Source organism: Nymphaea colorata, chromosome 6 (genome assembly GCF_008831285.2).
Source record: "Nymphaea colorata isolate Beijing-Zhang1983 chromosome 6, ASM883128v2, whole genome shotgun sequence".
NCBI lineage: Eukaryota > Viridiplantae > Streptophyta > Magnoliopsida > Nymphaeales > Nymphaeaceae > Nymphaea > Nymphaea colorata.
In genome coordinates, this window is record NC_045143.1 from 15795740 (window position 1) to 15822376 (window position 26637).

The 26637-nt window shown below is 40.9% G+C and overlaps 2 protein-coding genes across 6 annotated transcripts; both read left to right on the forward strand.

The window, feature by feature from the left end:
• Positions 1–4082: 4082 nt before the first annotated feature.
• Positions 4083–14830, forward strand: LOC116256069 (inositol 3-kinase). 4 transcript variants are annotated; one of them, XM_031632225.2, is made up of 3 exons: positions 4083–5394; positions 7001–7018; positions 9854–11357. In XM_031632225.2, the coding sequence occupies exons 1-3, from the start codon at positions 4459–4461 to the stop codon at positions 9938–9940; spliced, it is 1041 nt and encodes a 346-aa protein (XP_031488085.1). In that variant the 5' UTR covers positions 4083–4458; the 3' UTR covers positions 9941–11357. The 4 variants fall into 4 exon arrangements, with proteins under 4 accessions (XP_031488085.1, XP_049934322.1, XP_031488083.1 ...); XM_031632223.2 differs by lacking the exon at positions 9854–11357 and adding an exon at positions 14381–14830 and having other exon boundaries at positions 4089–5394; XM_050078365.1 differs by lacking the exon at positions 7001–7018 and having other exon boundaries at positions 4085–5394.
• Positions 14831–18021: 3191 nt separating this feature from the next.
• Positions 18022–25480, forward strand: LOC116255389 (GDSL esterase/lipase CPRD49). 2 transcript variants are annotated; one of them, XM_031631188.2, is made up of 7 exons: positions 18022–18180; positions 18345–18496; positions 20853–20930; positions 23100–23240; positions 23319–23395; positions 23475–23624; positions 25046–25480. In XM_031631188.2, exons 2-7 carry the CDS (start codon positions 18386–18388, stop codon positions 25257–25259), a joined length of 771 nt encoding a protein of 256 aa, XP_031487048.1. In that variant the 5' UTR covers positions 18022–18180; positions 18345–18385; the 3' UTR covers positions 25260–25480. The 2 variants fall into 2 exon arrangements, with proteins under 2 accessions (XP_031487048.1, XP_031487047.1); XM_031631187.2 differs by lacking the exon at positions 18022–18180 and having other exon boundaries at positions 18229–18496.
• The last annotated feature ends 1157 nt before the right edge of the window (positions 25481–26637 follow it).

Consider the following 26637-nt stretch of genomic DNA (forward strand, 5'->3'; position numbering starts at 1 on the left):
CTGGACGAGATCTGAAGCGGCTGATTAGCCTAAAAGAATCGCCTGTAAAAGAGCTTCAAAATAATACAAATCGGGCGACTTTTGATGGCTGTATCGCGAGATTGAATCTCGCCGGAAAATCGTAAAAGTCCGGCCATCGCTGCTAATTCTGGTGGTCACCATTGATTCCGGCGTTAAGGACCGAATTGCCCTTCTTCCCTAGTGTTTTATTTAAAATCTGAAAGGGGTATATCGGTCACGGGACTTTCGGATCAAGTTCTGGCCGCCGGCGTGAATTGGAAGATTCCGACGAGGCCAATCATCCGAATCCGGTAAGTCCTTCTCCGTTCCATCCTAGCCCTTCGTTTCAACACCTGTCAGCCCTCCAGCCGTTCATCTGAGCCCTTGTCCCAGCTGCTGCCATCTGTCCCGATCCAGGATCAGCTCGCAATCAGCTGCTCCACCAAATCTGGAATCAATACCGCAGCCGCCGCTCCCCTCCAGCTCCTCGCCACCTTCACCGCGTCAACCCTAAGTCGCAAGGATCCTCACGCGTTCATCTTGACACGTGTTGCAATCCGAGCCAGCCCTCCGCCACCTCACTCGCCACCTCACCTGCCAGCTACCCACCTTGGTCCCGCGTATCGCCACTTGTCCTCCAGCCAGGCTCTGCGAGATCCCCTTTCCCTATTCCCTCGGATCTTGCCTCCTTAGTCTTAGGAAACCCCTCCACCTCGCGCCACCTTGCCTATTCTTCCTCAGCCGTTTCCTTCTTTTCCTCTTGACCTGATCCGCACCTCCTCTCCACCGTAGATCTTATCCACGTGTCCCCATCTCCGCCTTAGCCTCACCCGAGCTCACACGAGAGCGCCACCTGGCCCTTCGCCCCAATCTCTTCTCCTTCCTTGTCGCATTTCTCCCTAACCCTTAGGCGAGAATTCGAGCTCATTTCCTAATAGCTAGCATTCTTCTAGCTCTTTCTGTCGTGTCCGTCCATCTTGCCACGTGGCAAGCATCGGTGCATTCCCTGGGTAAGACCAACCCAGTCAACCGAACCCACTAGGCAACCTCCTGCACCGAACCCGCACCTAGGCTAAACCTCTACCGAGCCAACCTAGATCGTCTTTGACCCTTAGCCTTAGTCAAACTAGGTCAACCAGTCCACCGAGCCCACTTCGTTGGTAGCCTCCCTTAGCGACTCGAGCCTACCTCGAGTGACCCTTGACCTACTTGACCCGGACCCATTGACTCGGTCCAATTAGTCAACCACCTAGTTAGTTGAACCCTCCGCACTTGGTCAACGTTGACCAGCACCATGAGCTTAGTCTCGACCATAGCCTCCCCTACTGGACCACCCTATTAGCTAGGTCAACCCTTGACTGAACCTAAACCCCATTTGACTAAGCCTACCCTTACCTGAACCTGCTTGACTAGACCTACCACCTAGTAGAGCCCAGCCGAACCCAGCCAACCCAGCCTTAGCCAGGATTAGGTTCAGCCGGCTCGCCGGCCCTTGCAGCGGCCACTTCCTCTTCGTCGGCATCCACCGGCGCACGTGGCCGAGCCACATCCCGGAGTTAGGCAGGCAGGCGCTGTCGCAGTGACAGCAGCCCCCCTCGGCAGTCCAGGCGGCCCTTCCGGCCCTGTTCCGTCGTCTTCAGCACGCAGCAGCAGCACATCGGCGGCAGCCGACAGACGACTTTGTCCTGACAGGCGGCCTTCGACCAGACAGCAGACGAGTGCTCCCGGCATCCTCGACGGCACTTCCGTAGCAGTCTGAGACAGCGTCCTCGCTCTCGGCGCGCGTTCTGCCCCTCGGCCCGGCGAGTGTCAGCAGCAGTCTCGGCTCGACGTTAGCGCTGCCACCGCAGGATCCATCGCGGCAACAGTGCAGCGGCCACAACCCACGAGCAGCGACCAGACCTCGGCAGTCGTCCCGACCATCAGCGCGCGGCTTGCCGTCAGCGCCTTCAGGCAGCGGTCAGTCCGAGCAGCAGGCTACGTGGAGGCACGCCTCAGCCGGTCTTCCTGTTCTGTGAGCTGCAGTGCTCGGGGGCCGGTCATCACCCCGAGACCTTATCCGGCTACGCCAAGGGTGATCCTTGGCCGGTATCGTCTCCTATCCCCCTTGTAGCTTCGGGTGGGATTTGCTTTCAGTCTTAGGTAGCATATTAGTTTATTTCCAGCATTTCTGTTTTAGCCTTGGCTTCGGCCTAGCTCCCCCGTGAGGTACCTCGAGGGCACTGTGCCCGAGACACGACCACAAGGAGCCAGACCTCCTATTTATTTCTGTTGGGAGTGGTTTGCACGTTAGCGTGGTTTGCGTGGATTGTGAGTGAGATTGAGAGTTATAATTTGTATCGTTCGCGATTTGTAAAGCCTCACAACCCTGCTAGTAGTTTGTAGTAGGCAGACCTTAGTTAGGAATTTTTGGGATTCGGGTAACCTACACGTGTATCTCCCTACCTATTGGGTTTTGCGCCGGGGTCCTGTCCGGCCGGGTAGGTCATTTGTGTAATTACCTAGGTTTTTCGGTTTTTAGAATAGGCCTCAAGAAGGTCCTGGGAAGTTTAGGATCGCACTGGTCGGGTTATCCTGGCCTAGGAGGTGAGATCCTAACAGAATCCTTCAAATCAAGAGCATAAACTTAGTGTTAAAATGGGCTTCATTGTTACAATGATATCGAAACTAGTTTAACACTCGAACCTAGACTTAAAAAAGTGCAAGTGCTTGTGCCTTAATGGAGGTAGATTGTTACATCTACTTTGAACAGTTTAGTTATTATTGAAGATTATGAAAAATCTTTGAGGGTTTGTAAAAGAGTTGACTAAGTAATTGATGTCATAATTTTTAGTCTTTTTGGAGCTGACATTGGTGTCAAAAGCTCAAAACTGGGGCCACACACATGCAGTCACATGCACCTTGGGGGGGAGGGGGATGGAAAGCAACACCCTACTTGAAGAAGTTCAGTTTTGTATTAAAAAATTGTGACGAATTTTAAGGGCTTACAAAGGAGATTGATTAAATTGTTATTATCATGGTTCTTACTTTTTTAGAGCTATAACCGGATCTATTATGGGGGTGAGTTAGGATCTGTCAAATCAAGAGCCTAAGCTCTGTCTAAGAGTTGGTAATATCATAGCCGGTTCAACATTCGACCTAAGGTCCTATGCAGACACATATACCTTAAGGAATCACACCGCAAGTTTACAACCATTTATAAGGACACTAGTTAAGTGGTCGGTCATCCTAGTTATTAGTCTTTTTGGAGTAAAACTAACACTGTTAGGAGGTGAGCTTAGATCTGTAGAACCAAAAGAGTGTGGTGGTGAGGGTGAGCCAGGTTGTTACAAAATTTCTTTTGAAATATATCTTCTAAGCCTTGTAGTTAGCTCCTTAGCAATTATGCAAAGAAAATGCCCATTAAAGAGATCGTTAGCGCCTAATTCTTTGTGTGTGTGTGTGAGAGAGAGAGAGTCTTATTTCCCCACGTTCTATGTATTCTCATGAAACCATGAGGAACTGAAGGTCATTTGGATGATCCGGTCGGGTGTTCCTGTCAAAGCATCCAATGGCCGGAGATCGGCATCTTGCATTCTCTCACCCAGCAGATTAATAAATCTTGGTAAAGAACCACTCCTTTATTTTGGCGAGAAAAAGATATTTTTGTTTTTGGATAACTATTTTTGTCATTGTATATAAAAACTGATGTTTTATTTATATATAGATAGCTTTTCAAAAACTTGAAGGCCTATTTGAGCTGCATGGCATTCGATCTTTTTCCAACCTTTTGCTTGTTCAGACCGCGTCGAAATGACGCCCCGAGGCCGACAATGAGTCAATGACGCCGAAGTGGAACTCAGACAGAGAGAGAGAGACCCAGCAAACGGAACGAAGAAAGCCAGGGGGAGAGAGAGAGAAACGCCTTCTTCGCATGGAGGAGACGTACCTCACTTTTCTTATATTTATGGCGAGTAGAATGGAGGCTTATGATCATTAATAATATGCATTATGACCGCATTTTTTCTCAAAGTTTTCCTCTGATCGGCGCAGTTTTTCCCCTGTCCTCTCCCTCTTTTTTTTGACTTTCCAAGCTCTTACGACTTCAAAGCCTTGGCCGCCCTTCTTCGCATGGAGGAGACCACCCGTTTTTGTTCGTTTTCATTTTTGTATGCACCTCCGCATAACACACTGCTTTCCTCACGTTTGTCCCGGAAAACGATGCGAATCCACACGCCTTTCACACGCAGGGGCGCGCACACGCGTAGGCTGTAAACATGTAAAGCAGTTTCCGCCAACCCCGTCATCACCACTGACCCTCGTCTGAGTCTTGGTTGTCCCGTCCTCTCCTCCATGACTAACAGCTGCGCTTCTTCTTCTTCTTCGTCTCCGTTGTTTAGTCATCGTCGTCGCGAGGAGAAGAGGAGGTGTCTGTGTTGATATTCTTTCTTCCTGGTAGGAAAGCTGCTGTAGTCTTCGATGGGGCGGTGGCGCAGTGGGTCGAAGGGCTTGGTCGTAGGCAATTATTGCCACGACGTTATCCTTAGGGACGGCGCAGTGGTGGGAGAGAGCCTCGGCGGAGCCGCCTCCTTCATCGCCAACGTGCTCGACCTGCTTGACATCCCCTGCACCTACGTCTCCAAGGTGGGCCCCGACTTCGCCTACTCCGTTGCTCACCTCCCTTGCGTCGTCCCCCATACCAAAACAACACTCTTCCACGCCCACTTCTTTTCTCCTTCTCCCCCCGCCGCTGGCCCTCACGCTTCCGGCTGCCCCGAAGACCAGCAGGATTGCCACCGCTCCCATACCCTCCACAGCCATCAGGATCGTACCCTCAAACTCTTGCATGCCTGCGAGCCAATTTCCATTTCCGATCTTCCCCTTCCCTCCTCTCTCACCCGATCAGATTTCGATTTCGACTTTGGCATGGCCGTCGGTGTCGCCGGCGAGATCACGCCAGAGACCCTATCTCGCTTGCTCGACCTGTGCCGCGTCCTCTTTGTTGACGTGCAAGCCCTGATTCGCACTTTCGACGTGGCTGATGGCACCGTCAGCCTAGCCCATCTGCGCGACACTCACTTCGTCCATCTCCTGCCCAGGATCAGCTTCCTCAAGGCTTCCTCGGATGAGGCAGAATACATCGATATCCAAGATGCCCGCAACTCTTGCTGCGTAATCGTGACAGACGGGAGGGAGGGCTGTAGGGTCTATTGGAAAGACGGAGAGTTTCAGGTCCCGTCGTTTCCCGTGATTCAGATGGATCCAACGGGTGCTGGCGACAGTTTTCTGGGGGGCTTTGCCGCTGGCCTGGTCCAGGGACTGTCCGTGAAGGATGCTGCCCTCCTTGGTAATTTCTTTGGGTCGCTAACAGTCGGACAGATTGGCGTGCCCAGGATCGATTCCCTCAAATTGCAGGTTCGATTCAATAATTTCTTTCCACATTATATAACTAGGGCCCGCAGCATTTAATGCAGAGATGACTGTCACCGTGGTCGACCATCCGACTCCCGACTTACCTTCCCTTTCATTATTTTTATTCTGATAAGCAATCCTTAACAGTTTCTTCGATGAAGCATCTTTTCTTTTTCTTTTTTTCAATCATATAAAGTTAGAATTTGAAATAATTTTTTATACTAAACAAATCGATGCTGATCATATATTATGGATGGTTCCTGCCCTTTCTCTACCTTCTAGTCTTACCTTTCACCCAATAAAGGTGAAATCAAATTATTTTTCTCCCTCTGTAAGTGGTAGCTCGCTATGTTTTTTTTTTTTTTTTTTTTTTTTTTTTTTTTTTTTTTTTTTTGGTGACGGATGAAATATCTTGAGTTGTCAATGCTACTTTTCCCTTCGCGATAGAAGGGAACTGTTGGGCCTTCATTATGTAATAAATTGCACATAATTCATCAAGTATTGAAAAAATAAGAAACCACATACCAGGAGCATGTGCTGCACAAACTGCCTACCAAATAGCTCCACTTTCAAATTTGAACTGGATGATTCTGCTAGAAGCGTGTATATCTTCTTCCAAGGACACTTCAAATTCTAAAATATGGTGCAACTCAGACTTCCCATACAGATAGATTGAAGCATTGCTATATTTTGAGTTTGAAAGTGGAAGCTGGAAAGGCGGTATATAGTCACTAGACTAGTGATTTATTAAAGTTGTCTGTTACAGGTGCTTAGGAAACATGTTAGCTTGAACATCAACCAGGAACTCCCATGACATTTCTCAGAATGCAGGGAACAGGTTTTTTTGTCTAGGTTTTTGTTCCATGAAAATGAACATGAATATGAGGCTGGAAAAAGCAAAACAGAGTGAAACAGACTCAAAATTAATATTTAATGTCCAGAATATCGCCTACAACCTTACAAGTAGGAAACCTTGCATGAAGGTGACTCAATGTGCACGTATTGATAAAACTACAGTACCTTGCATGAAGGTGACTCAATGTGCACGTATTGATAAAACTACAGTACCTTGCATGACGGTGACTCAGTGTGCACATATTGAAAAAACTACAGTTTAGCTCTGTACTGTCAACAACATCAGAAGTATGCAAATACTCTCAAATAGCAGCGAACTTTTTAAATCTTCTTCATAGAAGATTAATGATGTTGCTTTTGTAACTTTTACAAGTACAGCCAATAAAAGAGCTAGACTGATATATAACTTGGAAGATGATTGTAACGATCTTACTAAGATGAAATTGAAAAGCATGGTAATGGAGCACCAAAATGTCTATCTGTTCATAACTGTTCCATCTTTGGTCATTTCAAATTCATCCCTCGTAGTAGCAGTTTCAGTTTTTGTTAATCTTGTTGTGCACACAGCTGCTAATCTGCCCTCGAACTCCAATGACATAATTTATTGCCTTAGACTGGTTGTCAAGGTTCATATGCCTCTATAGTCTAAATGCTTTTGTTGAACGAGCAGTTCTCTTTTTAATGCTCAATCTGCACAATGATTATCCTTGAAGCAAAAGGGACGGTAACAGGAGCTGAATCTTTGCCCCTGCAGATGGAGGTGAAATATCAGGTGATTTAGTTCAATGAACAGGAAATTAAAATAAATTACGTGGTTTTGCATCTGATTGTCTTTTGATTAGAAGTGGGATTTTTTTTTTTCATAGTAGCTTCATGCTCAGAATGGAGTGAGGACACCACAATTCCTCCTCAGGTTAAAACACTTCTGTGCAAACAAAAACTAAAGTTTTCTGTAACAAGTTGACAGGAGAGCGTGATTGTTATCTTGTACTTGTACACCTCCATAAATTCAATATATGTTTCCACTTCCAGTGAAGGGAAGAAATTCACTCGTTAAGGTACTTGATTTATTGCTCATGAAATTAAAGAAAGTGTCCATGAGTTGAAGAAGAGAATAGACGTCAATAATGTTTGCATGGTATTCTCCAGGAATCATCTTGAAATTTGAAAATAATTAGGATACTCAAAAGTTAAAATTGCACAGACAAGATATATCCAGCTGCAGAAATTTAGCTTCTGCATATATTCTTTCGAGAAACTTGTATTATTTTGATTTGGAGTTGTAAAAATTGGCATTCTTCTTTGTTCTTCCACTTTTTCAATCTTCTCTCAGTCCCCAAAAGATGCTTCATATTTGCTTACTGATGTCTATACCTCAATTTCTTAAGCTGTTATTCCCAGCACATAAGGATGGTCATTGATTTGTGAAATTAAAAGGATCTTTTGACTGTTCGACTTCGACTGATATTGAGGACACAATATATCATGCGTCTCATTGACAATTCTCTGGCAGGCTTCTGACAAACTCAATAATGCAATCATTAAAAAAAAAGGGTGGGGGTGGGATTTTGGGTTGGGGGGGGGTTGGGGGGTGAACTTGTAAAATCACACATAGTCGATTTTGCAGCAGCCTAAACTGCAGAAACTGTTTTGACTCCTAAACTATTTCAGACTCCACAACAAGTATGTAGTGCAGCTGATTGAATCCATCCTCTTCTTGAAATATACAACTTGTGGTCTTGCATGCACCTTTTCACAATGATGTGATATTGTCTGAATGAAACTGTTATGAGATGTCATTGCATTTCCAAGCCTTTAAGTATAGTCGCTTATCATTTTTGGGTTTTTAAGGGCAAGCTTTTTCTCATATATTTTTTGGCTAAGTTGTTTCTTCTCATGAAAATCTTGGGAAAATCTCGGCAAATTTTTGCAAAAGGAAAAAAAAATCTTATAAATTAGGTAAAAGTAAAACAAATGAGGAACTAATAAGAAGACAATTATGATAAAAAAATTAATTTTAAAACTGAATCGATGATGTCAATGTAACAATACGGGTCTATCATACAATATGTATCGTAGGTTTAGAAAACCTATACGGTATGCTTATAATACATGAGACGCCCGTATATCATAAGCGTATCACATGTATAGTACGATATGGTGTTAAAACGCACAACGGGACCTAAGGCCCCGTTTGGCGTGTTTTTTTTTTCAAATGACACCCTCCCTCCCTCTTCTAAGAGTTGTGGGAGGGAAAGGTTTTGCCAGTTTTTCACAAAAAAATGCCAAAATTGCCAAGAAATCATCGATTTGGGGGAGAACTCATTGGTTGAGAAGGTTTGCTCGTGGGAATGGTGGCACGCTTGGAGAAAGAGGGCTTTTGGGTTTTTAACACAAAAGAGGTAAACAATTGCTTATTTTTACCATTTAATTATTGGATTCTCTTGTTTTCTATAGTTGGTCATTGGTTTTTAATTGATTTGTGAAGCTATAACGGATCCTGCATGGCAATGGTGTACAAGGGTGGATCCCAAAGATCGGTTAAAATGTGTAATTTTTGTAAGTAAACTGTATCAGGAATGATCTTTTGCTTTAAACACCATATAGCTGGGATACACCGCAATGTGGCTCAATGCACTGGTTCCTTAGAGAACCCATTGCCACCATATGTTAGACATCAATATATGAAACTTATTAATGTCGTAAAAGCAAGTAGGATTGGTAAAGAAATGAATGAGGTTGAGGCTAGATATGAGGAGCTCTATGAAGAGGAAGGAAGCGAAAGTTGAAAATGTTGAGATCAAAGAACGGATGCTGGTGTTAGTTTGAGAATAGATAAAGAGAAAAAACATGTATAGGGGCATTACTTTGGCTTCAGGCAGAAAGAGAATAGGTGTATGTGCAACTACAAGTACAACTTCACAAGAATGTGGCAGGAGCCATGGTCGTACTGGTGGAACTGGTGATAGATTAACTATTGGGAGTCGAGCATTGGATCCTGTTCGATCAAAAATATTTTTCTCGCTTATATTGCTATAGGTGCTCAGACTGAGATTCGTACAACTATGTGTTCAAAAGACATTCTCGAGGCAACAGACAATGTCATAGGGAGGTGGTTTTATAATGCATGCATTCCATTTAATACAGGTAAATCTTCATTTTCATCCTCTGGTAGATGCAGTCACTGCTATAGGCCGAGGGTATAACCTCTTATCATAATTTGCGATGTAAAATTTTTAATAATGCAATTAGGGATGTCAAGACTTATTGTGTTCAATTAAAAATGAGCTGGAAAGACACATGATGCAGTGTGATAACAGATGGGTGGACAGATATAAAGAACAAGCCATTGGTAAACTTCCACGTGTATTGCCCCTTAGGTACCCTTTTCTTAAAATTTATTGATTTGTCTAATACTCCTAAGACTATTGATGTTTTGTGTGATATTTTTTATAAAGTTGTACAAAAAGTTGAATTGGAGAATGTCATGCAATTTGTTACTAATAATGCAACAAATTATAAAATTCTAGTTAAAATATTAGCAACACGATATAGGATATTCTATTGGAGCCCATGTCCTGCTCACTATGTAAATCTAATGTTTCAGAATCTTGGTGAAAGAGATGATGTGAAGTGGACAGTTCAAAGATGCCAAGAAATAACGAAGTTTATCTACAATCATGCTTATGTTTGAACTTGATGAAATTCACAAATGGGGCTGAATTGATTCAACCTCCACAAACATGGTTTGCCGCAAATGTTTTGACTGTGCAGGGTATAGTCAAGCAAAGGACTCCTCTCAAATTGATGTTTTCAAGTGAAGGTTTAGCTGCATATCCACATGACCATAAAAAAATGCCATGACAGTTCTGGATACTCTATTCAACACTGAATTTTGAGAATTATGTGTGAACTTATTGAATATTTGTGCACCTCTAATGAAAACCCTCAAATTGGTTGACAGTGAAGATATGCTTTCTATTGGATATTTATATGAGGCTATGGATAGAGTAAAGGAGGCTATTAAAGATAATGTAAAGGAAAATAAGAAATTGTACATGCCTATATGGAAGATTGTATTTGAAAGGTGGTCTAGACAACTTCATTACCCGCTTCATGTAACAACCTACTACCTAAAACCTGCTATTAGATTTCTTTCCTATTTTAAGGACAAAAAGGTCGAGAATGACATGTTGGACTGCGTTGAGGTATTGTTTCTAAAGAACAAGACCCTGTCCACACGTCGATCAACAAATATGATAATTGTTATGATGACATGGGGAGAGATACAACAGTTGGATGCAAGACAACGTTGTGTCCAGCTGTTAGAAAAAAGGACGTTATCTTATCTGCTTTTCATTTGTATGTTTATTTATTGTTTTTCATACTTCATACTACTTAGCATTTATTAATTTGTATACTTTGCATTTCTTTTATTTAGATTTGTGGTTGTGTAGTTTTGGACTTGATTGCTGTAAAGAAGTTTGCAATTAAAATCCTCAGCCAGGCATGTAGTGCCATTATATGTGAAAGAATTGGAGTATACTTCAACACATCCATAGTAAGAATTGGCAGATAAAAGGTTGGATAACCTTGTCTTCATTCGAGATAATATGAACTCAAGACAATGATACATTAAATATATTTGTTATGCAAAATTGCAAATTATGATATATATTTTTACAATTTGTTAATGTTTTCTCTTGTTGCACTTTAGTCAATTAGAAGCAGCATCTACGAGGAAGCATCACACTCAGTTTGATCCTATTAGCCTAGAAAATTTTGATGTATTAGATTCTTGGGTTGAAGAACCATCTGTGATACTTGATGAAGATGATCTTGATTTTCTAAACATTGAAGGTGCAACAGAGCTTTTTGAAAGAGGAGAGCCATAGAATGTTGGTGATGACATTTCATTTGAAGGGATTGAAACAATTAATAAGAAAATGAGAATAAAGATGAAGATGAAGTTGAAGATGATGATCACGATAATGATTATGGTTGAATGATGATACTTATATATTATAAACTTGTAAATATTGATGTAATCTAAGATTCTAAAATGCTTTCAAGTTTGAAGTTTAAACTTGTGATGGACACTTATTATGTTATTTTGAATATTGGACTTCTCATTTTTTAATGTGTTGTTAATATACTATGCCTTATGATTGATGAATCATGAATGTTCTTTGTATATGATGAGTTTTTTATATGGAATACATTTTTCTTGGTTTTTCTAAATTTTTCTCTATTTTTTTAATTTTTTTTGAATTAAAAAAATTAATTTTGTGATATGTTATGCTATATTTACGATGTGTTATGATATTGCATATAGGTCAGCAGACCGAAAACATGTTAAGATAAGCCAGTGACAATATTGGATGACGTCACTTACATTAAAAAAGAGAAAAAAAAAGAATGTGAAAAAAACACAATAAATATATTTGATTGTTTGTCACATTTTTGTTTCAACAAAAAACCTTTTTTGTGTTTTTTTATTTTCATCATTTTTCTTTTTAATATTGTAATATTTTCAAAAAAAATCACGATACTTGTGGCAATGCTTTTAACTTTAGTTTTTATGGTTTACATAATGTCTTTTCTCCTTTACTTAGAGAACCTTTTTGATAACTGAAACTATGGGTCTTTTGACCATTTCTTTAATAATATATGGACAAGTCGAGCTATAGTATCACATGGCATTGCCTTGCTAAGTTACAAACAGGAAAGATGTTGGTGGAGAGGAACTATTCTTTGAAGGAATTAAATCAGTATTGTATTTATGGAAGAATTGATGGATAGTGCGTTGAATCAACAAAATTCATGTGCATAAACAGCAGGAATATCAAAGACACCTATAAAGAAACAAATCTTTTTATTATTCCTTTGGACTAGAAACTGTTAGATATCCAGGTGATAAATAAAACCTGTAAAGGGTATTGGTGTCAGTAGATTTTACGGCTTCCCATTAATTTGTATGGACTAAGAGACAAGTCTATTCCTTGCATGGCCTTGCTGTCGCAGCTTCTGGCCTTAGGAAATTGTCACCACTCTGAGGCCCTAGCATTGAGAAACTTGTGAAAGCATCATGTTACCATATATCGGTAATGTTCTTTGTGTATAATCTCGTAAATTGTTCATAATGGATAAGAAAGAAGCAAGCAATTTCTATATTGTCAATGAAGTCTAGACTCTAGAGTTAGACATTCCTCAGCATGTCTGAGGGCCTTCAAAACCACCACCTTTGCAAGGGCATAGAGAGCCAACAATTAAGGTCTTGGAATTTATGCGGCCATTACCCCAAAAGGGATGCCAAATGACACGCTTTGCAGGCTCAAAGATTCTTCTGCAACTTCTTATCTAGAGCACCTCTAGCACTGCAAATATAAAGAAACGCCAAGAGTTTCTCCCCAGAACCCTGACTGAAATGTCTCCATTACTGATCACGTGGCCTGCCAATCTATTCTACATCTTTATGCTCTGTCCTAATATTAAAAAATCTAGTAAGGAGGCAATACACATGCTTTTGTACTGCTGTACAATGTTATTTGATTCAAAAGTTAGATGGCGCTTCCTTGTTACAATAATTCAGCAGTGAAGGAAGAAGGAATAGCAGCCTGCCTTTTTTGGTACATGATGTGACTCAGACAAACTTTCCTACTATGGGATAATTTATACTAGCTTCAGAGGCATAAGCTGTTGCTGTGTAATTAAAACGCATGCCTTGGTGTTCCATAGGGCCTCGGACTCATATTTGCAAACCAATGATCATCTAGGTCTAAGAAACATGCCAATGTGAATGGTGCATTGGCTTCTTCTTCCTGACTGGCTTTTCAGTTTAAACATTAAGGTGTATAAGGTTTTTCAGTCGTTTGTAATGCTAATGTTTTACAGTTTAAGAAGCCAATAATTATCTATAGTAGCTATGCGACCTGCCAAGATGCAGGGCACATAATCTTCCTTTCCATGTTTGGCTTTTGAGTTACAACACTAAAATGTAGATGGTCTTTTTGCTTGTAATTCTGCAGTTTGTATATACTTTTTTGACTTTGCTGTTAATACTGTTGTTTCTTAGTTAATTTTTTTCTATTTCTTGGTTCATGACTAGATCAACCAGGTCTAAGGAGGCCTTAAAGGTCATGGTGTCAACCTGTGCATGTGAAATACATGGGGTCCCTTCGTACAATATGTTCTGCAGTCTGACTAATTCACTGAGGTTGCAGTGAGTGGGTGTAGCGTCAGTTAGTTTTTTGAGTATCATTGACGATCTCAATCATCAACCAGAGGATTGTGTGGAAACTATTAATTTCCTATTTATTGGAGGCAAAAAGGACCGGTAATTTATTAGGAGACTGCAGTGAAGTTATAAGCAGTAAATGCTCTTCAATCACAGGATGCATGGCCAGAACTGCAGTATGATTTCCGAGGCTTTGGATTTTTGGTCTTCAACTTTTGATTAAAATTTAAAGAGATGAAGACTGTCATTTGTCTTTCTTAATTGCCTCAAGAATCAAATATTGGCAGGTGCAGCCAGATCCCTTAGACACTAAGAAATAAGCCTTCACAGATTTTTAATTCACGTATTTTTGTTCCTCTAACCTGCAACTGACAGTTACATATATCAAGGGCCTTCTTTGTTCAATCAATGCGGGACTGAATTTCAGCATTTCCTCCTTGCGTCATGGTATCTCCTGCAACTTAGAAGCCGTCTTGATAGGGGGAGTAATTCATCATTCATATCTCAAAAACGTAAATCTGTTTCTCTCAAATGTTCTTCTTCCTGATATATGGATACTCTGCGCAATAGTGTTTGGGCCATCAATAGCCTTATGTAGCAGGAATCTAATTTGACTGTTCAATGGTTGAAGGCTCTATTATTGCCTTACCTTTGTAAATATATATCTCTATTCTTGTGAAATCTATGTTCTCAACACAAGTACGTTTTATTTGACATTTTATCTTTCTTTTCTTTTTTGTTACCTGTTGGTGTGTGTTGCGAACTTAGATCTACAATTCTGTCGTGACTCCTATGATTGTTAAGCCATGAATTTGTCCTGTTGAAAGACAGTGAGGAAGATCTTGTTGTGCTTTACCATTTTTTTGCAAAGCATAACGTCTTAACCTCTGTCTGCAGCAACTGAGAGAAGAGCTGACCCAGAGAACATGTCGGTGTTCCAATGGCTACTCAGAGGGGTTGGTGTTCGGAGATTTTCAGCAATCAACCGAGCATGAGGAGTTCCGAGCGTCGCTTGCTCGAGTAGCTAAGCTCCTTAACGGCGATAGGGGGAACAGCAAAGCGGCAGATACGCACGAGGTGGATCAGGTGGGCAGCCAATGGAAGACCACCAGTAAGCTACTGGACGGCCCTTGTGGAGCAACACCTCCTGCACAGCATGAAGAAAGCGGCATTCATTCTCTGGAGGCCTAGCTTCAGTAAATAGGGCATGGATCTTACACCTGCGTGGTGTGTAAAATAAGGAAGAAAAAAAGGAACGTTTGCTCCTTTTTTGTAAATTCTGATAAGCTCTCTCTCCCTCTCTTGACCTGCATTTCTTTTATTTCTCACTTTAATCTTTTCTTTCTCTGGGCCTGATTTTCCTCTTTCTTGCGCACCCTGCGGTTGACCTTCTGGTAATGCATATCTGGGAAGGCGTATGACAACCCAGGGAGGGGGGAAAGAAAAAGAAAGGAAAAAGGTGTGCCGGAAGGATGAAGTTTCACCCGCCTAGCCACCTCTAAACCAAACACTCGTACAATTTCCTAGAAGAAAAAAAACGGAGCTAGGAATTCGGATTTTTTCTATTTTACCAGGAAAAATGTCTCTAAGAAATGGTTTTCAAGTTATCCTGCACCCTCCTAGAGGAGTACTTTGACGATATGTTGCATCGCTAGCTTTAGAGTTGTCCTTGCATGATGGCTTGTGAAGAGAATATTGAAACTAAGAATTATTATTAAAAGGACGCATTTTTTCTTTCCCCTGCTCGGGAAGCTTTTGAGCAAACCTTGCCCTGTAGTAAAAAATTCAGATTCTTGTCCATTCTCGCCATAAGGATCCGAGAGATGCAGACATGGTATCTGTAGCATATAGGTAGTGCCTCCCGGTAAAATACTTGAAAACGCCCCCAAACAAACAAAAACTCGTTGGTTTTCGGTCTGTCTAAGTTTCACACATCATACCTAGGCACACACAGGCCACCGTAAGGTTGGATAGCCTTCTCGTGTAAAAATCTGAAACAAAGATCATTTGACCTCGTGCACATCAAATGCCACCTAAAGAAAAGGCTACAATAAGATCTAGGCTTCTTCACCAGCCGCCTAATAGCCAAAGTTCTCACTAAGAAAACATTGTCATCGTGTAAAACATAGTTATCGTGTTAGCTAACTAGCTTCCTGACCGCAGTCAATACTTAACCACGAGCAATTTGTGGGATAATAGACTAAGATTGACGTGAAAATCACCATCCTGGATGAGTATATTCCAAATCATTTCTGCCGGGGGATAGACCCCCCACCCTTTTTATTCAACAAAAAAAATGCTATACAAAACCGGTTACAAGACCATGAGGTTAGTAAAAACCTATACGATTATGAAGCATAGCGAATGACTTCCATACTATGATTGAAACTGAGAATAGAAATTATGTTAGCCATGGCCCTAACAACAACAAGATTTTTTGAAGGCAACACCATTCAAAAACTTCATGCAACAGAATGACAGGGCCGTACTTAATTCACGATTTTCAACTTCACACGCTTCATAACCCCCTCTTACCATTTTGTTTACCACTAACTAATGACAAGCTAAAGATCTGAAGTTATTTGTTGTATATGGAGCTGGTAATATTTGATCATGTCTTCTGCATTAAACACGTAATGGGGCCGTTTGATAATTTCATGACGATCCGATTGCGAACATTGCATTTTGATATTTACATACTTTAAAAGTTTTAATATATATCGAATTATACCCTTTCCACTTTAGATCAGATCTTTTATCATAGAAAAAGTGTAAAAACGATATGCTTTAATTGGACTTGTGGTCTTTATGTTCATAAACTTGCATGTTTGGCGTTGGTCGCCCATCACGGCCGGTAAGTACCATTTTCTTTGCCAGAGACGATAATGGAATCATCATATGCCCATCACTCCATCTAATCTGAGTTCCTATTCTTCGGATGAAGTTCTTAAAGATTTGGGCCTCTTATGGAACTATCCTAAAATTCTGAATCCTCCATCAGAGGAGCCGATCTTCATATGGTTATCCCCTTTTCTTTTTCTCTCGATAAATCGAAGAGGAACGGTAAAGAAATTACGTTTACGTGACTGCTGTTATCAAGAGCAGAAACAGGGCAGTCCGATTTTTTATGAATATTTTGGTCGAAATTCCCGAGAAAACGATGCTTAACGTCCCTGTCGGTGAACTTAAATTACAGTCGACAGGTAGGCGAGAAAAGAGGGGGTTGAGTGGAAAATGCATAGGCAGTGGGGTATGCTGGTTCTAAATTGCAGTCAGAGCGACAGACCCAGGATCAATAAAAAAAAGTTAGCTACTTCCCTCCCTTCCCATTTATCTCTCCTTCCCTCTCACTCACTCATAAGCAGCTATAATGTTGGCTCTGTGTTAATTTTGCCAGTGAAAAACGCCGGTTGATCATACTGCGAACGCAAGTTTTTTTTTTTTTTTGGTGGGGGGGTGGGGGGGGTGGGGGGGGGGGGTGGTGAGGGAGGGGGGCGGGGGGCTGATTAGGAGACATGGATCTGGGAATCCCTCTTAGAATTACTGCACTGCACATGCATGCCACCCATGCTTTGCTTTTATGAAATCGTAACAGATCCACTGCTGTCATCGTCGTCTGCATTTAACAAGCTCGAGTTTGGGTTCCATCCAGCACATGACGCCGTTTCCACTTTTGAAAATATTTATGACAATGGCAGCGTAGAGATGCAGAGATTTAAGAGTGGAACTGTTGGGAGGTGTCTAATTTTTTGTCTGAAGTTCGCTTCATTGAATGCTATGCACGTAGCATAGCAAGGCCTTTCTTTTCCAATCTCTCGCTTTACATTAGGAGTCCGTGAGATCCTTTCCTTGTCCGCCTGTTGGTTGGTTGCTTGGTTGGTTGCTTCGTCTCTTTAAGTTGGTTAGGTGATCCCAATTAAGGACGGATTCTGATTTTTACATGCCATTATCAACTTGTACCAAAAGCGGAGGGAATCGTGACTAGTTGGCAGCATATCACCTGGTAAAAGTTGGAAAATGAAATCAATGGAAATTAGTATGTTTCGCTTATCATTTGTTTATAATTTTAAAAGGGAACGCACTTTCTTTTTCAGCAAACCGACATGTTCTTATGAAAATTGTGATATAAGTATAACGACATAAAAAACAATAAATATAGTTGAATATATTGTTTCTATTACTAAAATATATGTTCATCATTTATAATATAAGTTTACAATTAACGTTGGTCCTTGGTAAAAGAATTTGCAATTTTTTTTAATAATAAGAGAAAAACAAGCAAAAAAAAATCCCCTAAAAAGCAATGGCCTCTTTTGATAGTCGAAAACGGAGCACTTTCTAGCAACCATGTGGACACGCAAGAGACAATAGGTCCGGAATGAACAACTACAAGAGCCGCTCGACGAGCGTGTCTCCTACGCAAGACGGGGCAAGCCGTGTCCCCCGGGCCCGGACACCAAGCCAGTCGGCCAGGCATGGCCACTTAGATGGTTCCATTTCCCGCCTTCACCCGAGATACTGTCGATGGCTCGATGCGCCGAAGAGAAGGGGAGTGGTGGACCTGGTGCTTTACCGCGCGGTCACCAAGCAGCAATATGCATGAGAGGCACAGCCACAGTGAAGCTTGATGAGGCCAGTCTGTACGTAAATCCTCTGCAGAGTTGCAGGGGGCCACTAGTCCTCCCACAAGTCCTCTTGTAAGTTTTCTCTACTTTTATTTGTTACTTTCTTTTTCCATTGTATGTGTGCGTGTTCTTCACCCACTTGCATTTCCTTATATGAAAACAACTGTTTTGGCCTCCTCAACGCTCTCTTTCTCTCTCTCTCTCTCTCTCTCTCTCTCTCTCACACACACACACAGAGGGAGCGCTGCAAGCTGTTCAAGAAAGAGGGGACGACGGAATGGTTGGACCGAGCAGGCCACTCTTCGTCCTTTTCGGGTCATCCATCGTCCAGTTCAGCTTTGGGCATGGTGGTTGGGGAGCCACGCTTGCAGACATCTATTCCAGGAAGGTAGTTCTCTCTCTCTCTCTCTCTCTCTCTCTCGTCCCTCTCTCTCTCTCCAGTCTGGACATTGAGTTTTTGGTTTCAGCTTTTTCTTGGCGATCTGTTCAGCGTTCCATTCTTGTAGCCTTTAGAATCTTGTACCGATCTTCATTGATTAAGAATTTCAATAATTTTCGACTCTTTCTTGATAACGAAATCTGAGTCACCATTATCGAGAACTGAACCACCGTGATTTTTGTCATTGCTGTAATCAAAAGCTTACAAGGCTTCCTTGCCTTATCTCGGGCAGTTCCAGGTTCACCAGCACGGAACGAGAGTAGCCTGAATGTACTTAGTTTTTCGAACAGGTAAGAGGCGAACAATAGGCATGGCATTCGCGTCCGCTTTCCTAGTAGCTTGCAAGCTCAGCCATCCAGCGAATTCGATCAGTCATTTCATCGTTAATGAATGAGCGCTACGCTCCTCAACAGCACATAATCAGGCACATGGACATGCAAAACAACAGTAGAAACAACAAATAGGATTCCCATCTTGATGATCAGTCAATACACGCTGTGAAAGTTCGAACCGTCAATAGGATGACCATTCAAGCTTCTCTCCCCAACGATGGGCTTTACAACTCCTTTATTGGCTCACAGTAAACAACAGGCGTTCACTAGTCCAGGAATACCGATAGAAGATTTGCCTTGTGCTCCCAACTTGAGGGTTTGTTAAAGATTGACGCAGGACAAAAAGGTGGGTACTTTTCATTTGCTTCACAGAAATTCTTAGGATAAAGTTCAGGCTAACGGACAGTTTTTGCCCTAAATAGATTAATTATTCATCGAAGCAGTTTTCCCGCTCTTATATAGTACCCTAACGTTTCCAATCTGGGTTCTGAATGATGTGTCTAGTTTAACTGTGGAAAAATTGTTGACCTTAATCGTTAAATCCACAAGTCCTCATGCTTAATTTCTCTGGGCATGGTAGAGAGTACATGTCCCCAGCAATCTTCTACTTTTTCTTGTAGTTTTTTAAGTTATTGGACTATATAACCCGTTGAAGATGCCTTCACCCGAAAATTTTCCTATCGATAGAGGGGCATCAGATCAACCATATGTTTGACTATCAGAAAACAATTCCCAAACATGTGGCATGACTGTGTGTAGCTGTTTCAATACCGCCCAAGAGCCGAACCCTCTACCCTTCCCCTCATCCTCCAGAGTACCAGGCCTGCTTTGGTGCCTCGGGATGCCGCCACAGTCTTGTTCCAAGTTTGCCCAAGTTGAGTTAATTCTAGATAACCAAAGATTTGAGGAGGCAATATTGGCTAACTAAGGTTTCTACTTCATTGTAGTCACTTGCATAAGTCGGTCCAGACTATGGCTTGAGGATGTCATCAACCTAAATGCCTGCTTGTTCGTGTGGTTGTCTGAACCAAGTGATTTGGAAGGGCTTATTCTCAAAATTCAAGTGAGGTCTTCCAAAATCATATGATACGGCATTTTACCTCACTCTTTTGCTGTCTACAGATAAGAACCATTTATTGGGAAAACTTGTTTTGAAGTTAAAGTCCAGTCAATCTGGTGATGTGTTTTCTTGAAAGATGCAATGACAGCATGATAGTGGCTGTGTATTATCATTTTGGATTTTCTTTTTCTCAGATAATATGCTTAGATAGCATCCAGAATCAGGAGATAAATTTATCATCTTTCAGAATATAGTACAGTTGTCTCTAGTAAATTTATGCATTGTATATGCATCCTAAAGGTATAGTTGTCTTCATGGCTGCGATGTGGTTATTCATATTGATGTTCAGATATTGCTTCATAAGTGTAGATGTGATTGGGTGATGCAATTTGTGGAGCGATCATCAATGTAGCATCTGAAGGCATTACAAAATAGTTTCATCAAGGAATATTGCTGAATGTGAGTCAGGTTACGATTGGACAGCTGTGGATTTGACTGGTGGAACCCTTTTTGGCTTTTGCCAAACAATTTCCATCAAAAGTAGTTTTTCCTCATCTTTCCAATTGTGACGGGCAGGTGATAGTTTGATGTAGATAACGAGATAAATATTCTGTACTCTGCCTCAACATCTGCAGATTAATAAGAATCTGATTGTATGATATCAAAATCCTTTTGGCATGTCACTTTGACGTACTGTAGAAAACATATAGTACATGTTTCCTCATCCTCTTACACCGGCATCTAACAAACAGTAATATTGACATTAGAACTTTACGCCGTTGATTTGGTTGTTAAAGTGCATCATGAATGTTCATTCTCTCGGGCAAGGGGGATAACTGTAAAGAAATGGCAACTTTATTAAACAGAAGCTCATGTTATGCAAGGTTTATATTGATATTTCGCTCTTCATTAGGCAGATATTGTGCTGCGAGGATATTCTGGTTGGAACTCAAGCCGTGCTGTTGAGGTGATTGATCAGGTGTTCCCAAAGGTAATCCATAAGTTTCGGCTTTTCCACTGCAGTGACCCAAAGTACACAATTTTCTGCTAACATTTTGTATGATATGAAAATTGAACATGGTGGTAAGGCTTTGGAAAACTTTTCACCTGAAACCATCATCCAAACTCTGTTTTTAGGTGACGACACATTTTATATGCTGCTGGTGAAGTTATAGAAGATCTTGAAAATTTTTCTCTCCATCTTTTGCCACTTCCAGATGTGATCTGAGAAATATATTAAAGAACTTCGAAGCAACCACCTGTTGGAGCCCAGACAACTGGTGGTAGTACTTGAACGTCCAAAAACTTTTTTTTTTGCCTTTTTTTTTCTTTACTTTTGTCAGGTGGGCAAGCCATTTCATTAATCATCAAGAAATTTTACATTGATCTGTGCAAAGGAAGACATCCAAGAAAAATTTCATTTTGCAATGGCAAACTTAAACATAACCTAACAAGCTACGTCCTCCATCTGATGATCTACTTTGAAAAGAATCTTCAAGATGGAACAATACTGCCAGTTATGCCTTTCTATGTAACAGGATTTTGTCAGGCAAGCTTTTCTACATTATTTCAAAATGAAGGCCTGTCTTTGCTGTATCTTGTCTGTTCTCTGTTCTGATTGTATTAATCTCTTGATGACCAACTAACTATTCCATGAAAAGATTACTTTTACATGTTCAGATGTCTATATAAATTTCCTAGCATACTGTACAGCTTAGATTGCAGCAGTGTGGCTTTCATTTATTTGAATTTGAAGTAACTAATATCTTGTTTCTTCACTATGTTGCTTCAATGGGGTGGCTTACTCTTCTTATATTGTGGACACCTGAAAGAATTTTTTACTGCTTGAAGAAAAAAGCGTCATCAAAATGCAGGAGCATGATATGTTATTATAAAAGCTGTTTCAAAAGCATGCAAACAAATATGAAGTGATACAAGTTACAAACAGAGTTATCAGATGAGAATGCTTAATAATAAGTTGTTCTCTGTTTGTTATGTGGTGGTTATTTAACCAGCTGATGGTTAAACTCCATCACAGCATGCCTTTCTGCTAAAGGTGATTAAACCTGCACTCAGTAAACAGAAGGCAACTTAAAATTGAATTTATCATCATTGATAGGTCTAAATATTCCTATCATGTTCAAACCGTAGCTTGGCTCTTGAAGGACGGTAAATCAGAGATGATTTTTTTTGGAAAAAACCATTGCCTTCAAGAGGAGAAGTCAGAAGTATGATGTCTGTAACGAGGCATTGTGACTTTGGTGTGGTACTTTGGTGTTTATGGGCAACACTTTTTGGGTGTCTTCTTATGTTATTTACCTAAATAGTTTATAGTAGTTTAGGAACTGACATGCAAAAAATCTCTCCATTAGATACACCATTCTCACAGTACTTTGCAGCATATCTGATGACCCTGACAAATTACGTGGGGCACCCAATCTATGCGGGCTTTACAGTACTCATTCTCGCACAAAACAATAAATCCTGGATATGTTCTCCAGGTTTCGTGTCAGTTGGAGCTGCAGTCTGACCAAAAAACCTGATTTTTTCTCCCCAGAAATGAGTCACCCTGAAGACTATGCCCTTAGGTAGTGTAGTCTCAATTTGTCTGCATAGGAAATTGTCATTATAAAGTGTCCAATGTGTATTACTTTCAAAATAAGAAGCAAAGAACACGTGAATATCACCCAGTGAACCTGGGATTGATTCAAAAGTGATAAAATACTGAGAAGAATTGAAAGTTCTCTGCAATCAGGACTGAGCATGTCCTCAATTATAATTTACATTTTAGAAAAACCCTGTTTATCATAAGAGAGACAGTATGCTGAAGCTAAACTGAGATGAATCCATATTTCTTTACCATCTATTTTCTGGGATAGGTAACAGAAACTTCAGAAGATACATGGGATTATTTGCATAAGAAGTGTAGCAAATTTCTCTTGCTATTTTCATTTGAAACTGACAGTTAGTAAGTTTTTATTTTTTGTATAGAAAGGGTATTTGGTTTATCATCTTTTATTTTTCACAAGTAATTTTTTTGTATCTACTGAACGGCCAAATGTTTTATGGCCTTTACCAATGCAGAACTCATCCTTAGACATTTGAAGACCATTTTCTGCCATTTTCTTAAAATTTAATTAAGTCTCATGTTCTGCATCAGGATGCCGTCATTCAACCTTCTTTGGTCATAGTATATTTTGGGGGTAATGATTCAATGGGTGGACACCCCTCTGGCTTAGGTCCTCATGTGCCCCTTCCTAAGTACGTAGAGAACATGAAGAGAATTGCAAGCTACATTAAGGTAATAATTGCTCATGTGCTGCTTTCCTTGTAGATTAATTGTCCGATTTTCTTATGTGCTATAAATAATTTCAAATAGGGCCTTTCAGAGAAAACACGCGTGATTTTTCTTACTTGCCCTCCTGTTAATGAAGAAAAAGTCAAACAACTTTCAAGGTGCAGATTTATTCTTTCTATATGAGATTTCCCTATGCTGCCATTGTAAACTAACTCTGCTTGCTTTTTCAACTGTAAGTGATTTGTTGAGTGAATTAGTGAGATCCAATGAGAGTTGTCAAAAATATTCAGAAGCATGTGTAGAGCTTTGTAGGGAGATGGAAGTGGAAGTTATTGATCTTTGGACAGCTATACAAAGGAAAGATGATTGGGCTACTAGTTGCTTAACGTGAGCCTCTCTTTCTCCCCCTCTCTCTCTCATTTTATTTAATTGTATGTGCATATGGATATGACGTGTGTCTGTCACTCTCAGGAGAGAGAGATAGAGAGCGAGCTTTGTTTGTTGCTTTTGTTATGTACGTCAATCATATGAACGATGGCTTAGACATTTTCTTCCATGCAATCAAATTTGTCTCTGGCTTCAGAAAAACTTTTGTTTTGTTAGATCATTTTCTTCATCGAATTTCATTTAGTTAGATTATCAGAGGTCAGGAACAACTCATTTTTGAGCTCCCTAGCTATTCCTGTGGGCATTTTATGCAACCAGTACCTTGGGAAGTGGGAACACTTTAGTATTTGCACTTCCGGACAAGCCTTCGATCAAAATATAAAAGCGAATGGTGCGGGAGGATTGTTTACGTAATCTCTCTTTTGTGGCCAAGTTTCTCTGGTACCAATACCACAAAATTGTTTGTTCTGATATGGTCACCAATGTCATGATCTAGTGGACAATCTCTTCCCTGATTTTTGCCAATGATGTCTACTTTATGGTGTTGAGCACATCTTTAAAATGCTCACTTGATATTAAGTGTTAACTGTTTCCTTTGAGCTCAGATTGGTCAGTTGTCACCTGATGCTCTTGTACAACTTGCACCAGAGACTACGGATATGCCCTGACAGCCTTGTCCATGTACTAGTGATGGTATTTCGACATCAAAACCAGTTATCTTGTGGTATTTCACATTGCATAGTAAAAACTCTAGCCACCTGATTTCCACTTTCTTCTTTTTTATGGTAATTATTGTTCCACTCATTATATTCTCGCTCCCTCTAAATTCACCATTGTTGTCAGTTTTAAATCAGAAACGTTGGTAAATTTTTCTTCTACATGAGAATATATGAACAACTAGTGAATCGAGCAGTGTATATCATAGCTTGCCTGGTTAGGGTTGTCTTATGTACATGCCACAACAAAAATATATGTTTATCGGTGGCATGATGAGTACCTTAAGACCATTTTTATGATCTCCAGTTAGATCCACTAAAAAAGCATAGCCCTAGAGTTCTTTTGCTTGATATAGTAAACAATTGGATCTGGAATTGTCTATTTCTTCGAAAAGATGCATTTGTTTAGAAGCAATTGTATGTTAGCCTATCAGAGAAAAAATTGATTTTCTGTGTGATTCATGCAATTGAATTTTCACCATTAATGAAACGCATCACACTGGAAACATCTAATGTAATACATGTATCCTACTAAGCAATCAATTATTAAATAAACCAACACTTGAATTTTGTTGTTTGAATTCCCCTTTTCATCCAGCGTTACATATATAACCATCATTTTTGTCCAACATTTTCTTAGTTTCACTGGGCTGCGCTGGGAAATATTGAAACTTTCAGTATTATTATTGTCCCTCTCGTTGACAGGGATGGGATGCACCTGTCGGCCGAAGGGAGCGACATCGTGGTCGAGGAGATCCTGAAAGTCCTCAGGGAAGCTAAATGGGAGCCATCATTACATTGGAGATCTTTGGCAACCGAATTCTCAGAAGATTCGCCATACGATCTGGTCGCGGCGGATGGAAAGAGCACAGTGAACATTTGTCAGTCAACATTTCACTGGAGCAAGCAATGGGACTGAAGCCTAAGCTTTTCTGGGTGCCGACGAATAATACCATCATGCCATCGCATTTCTTTTATCCTCATTTTCATCTTGATTTGTGGTCAGGTTGTCGAACTTCGGTAAGATTTTTTGGGAATTTGCTGTGTCCCTATCTATAGGCCTGGTATTTTCGGCTTTTGGCTATGGAAATTTCTGCTACTCCAAACTATTACCTGAAGTAAAGGGTGAGAGTTTTCTTTTGCGATGATGTTCATAGAAATGGGGCCAAGGTCTCGGCTTTGACGGAACTCATACATTTCGCCAACTGTTGACTGGGCGCTTTCACGCATAAACGGGGTGGGTAGACGTGTTTACCGTCAAGGCCATCTGCTAGGGAAAAAAACAGAGGATTGGTGCCTTTCAATTTGCATGGGGCCATTCCTTTTCTAGGAAATCTGCAATTGGACCAGATACCTAATTATTTTATACCGAAAAATGTGAGTGTGCCACCAGTTTCACCTTACTATGTTGCTAAGCTATAAGGTTGTCTCTGTCATTGACAATTTTGGTGATGCCAGATATGTGACCTCAATTTGTGTTAAGAGTTTTTTAAATTAAAGTGTCTTAAGTCCAACCCTTTTAGCCTTGGTGTTTTTAGTGTATCAAACATGGAGTTATTATGAGATTTCAGAATTGGATTTGGTTACAAATAAATTTTTTCTAGTCTCGGATAAGCATGAGCGTCATATATGATGGGCATATAATCCAAATTGAAAAGCCAAAGGTCAGTGAAACTTGTCCTTTTCAAGATGATGAAGATTGAAAGCTGACATATAGTCAATCATATATTTGGTTGGTTAATTAAAAAGGAGGGGAAGAAAAGAAAAATGAAAATTATGTTTGGTTGCAAAGGAAATAAAATGAGAGGAAGGGAAATGAAATGATAACTCAAATGCAAATTCAATCTCTCCAAAATTAGAGGGATTGAGATGGAAAAGAAAAGCATTGTTCATGTCCTTCCCTTTCCTTTTCATTTTTATATCCAACTGAAACGTGCCTCCGATGTCAGCTCACTGTGGAGGATTTCCTCCGTTTTCAGGACCTATTCTCCTTTTCAATTCGAGATACGAGGCCCATTCACCTCGACCTTCATCAGTCTTTACAGGCCTTAATGTGCAGGTTAGGGTGCTCCTCCCCTGTCCTCTCTTCAGAGGCCGATCAGTTATGTTTTATGCAGGGGCCAACAGATGGTCTCAAAAATTAAGATGTTTGGGACGTCATTAGGCCTCAATGACCTGCTGAAAACTGGAGGAAGTGGCTGTGGTTCAAAGATACGCCCCGGGCGAAGTGGTTTTGCTTTCACCTGCCTAGAGCGGTCAAAGTTTGGCGGTTCATCATTGGCAAGTTTGGTAGGAAG

Excerpts from the sequence above, each read along its gene's own strand:
- LOC116256069 (XM_031632223.2), top strand. The coding sequence starts at position 4,459 with ATGGGGCGGTGGCGCAGTGGGTCGAAGGGCTTGGTCGTAGGCAATTAT.
- LOC116255389 (XM_031631188.2), top strand. The coding sequence starts at position 18,386 with ATGGTTGGACCGAGCAGGCCACTCTTCGTCCTTTTCGGGTCATCCATC. Across the intron at positions 18,497-20,852 it reads CAGACATCTATTCCAGGAAG|GCAGATATTGTGCTGCGAGG; the intron begins GTAGTTCTCTCT and ends GCTCTTCATTAG. Across the intron at positions 20,931-23,099 it reads TTGATCAGGTGTTCCCAAAG|GATGCCGTCATTCAACCTTC; the intron begins GTAATCCATAAG and ends GTTCTGCATCAG.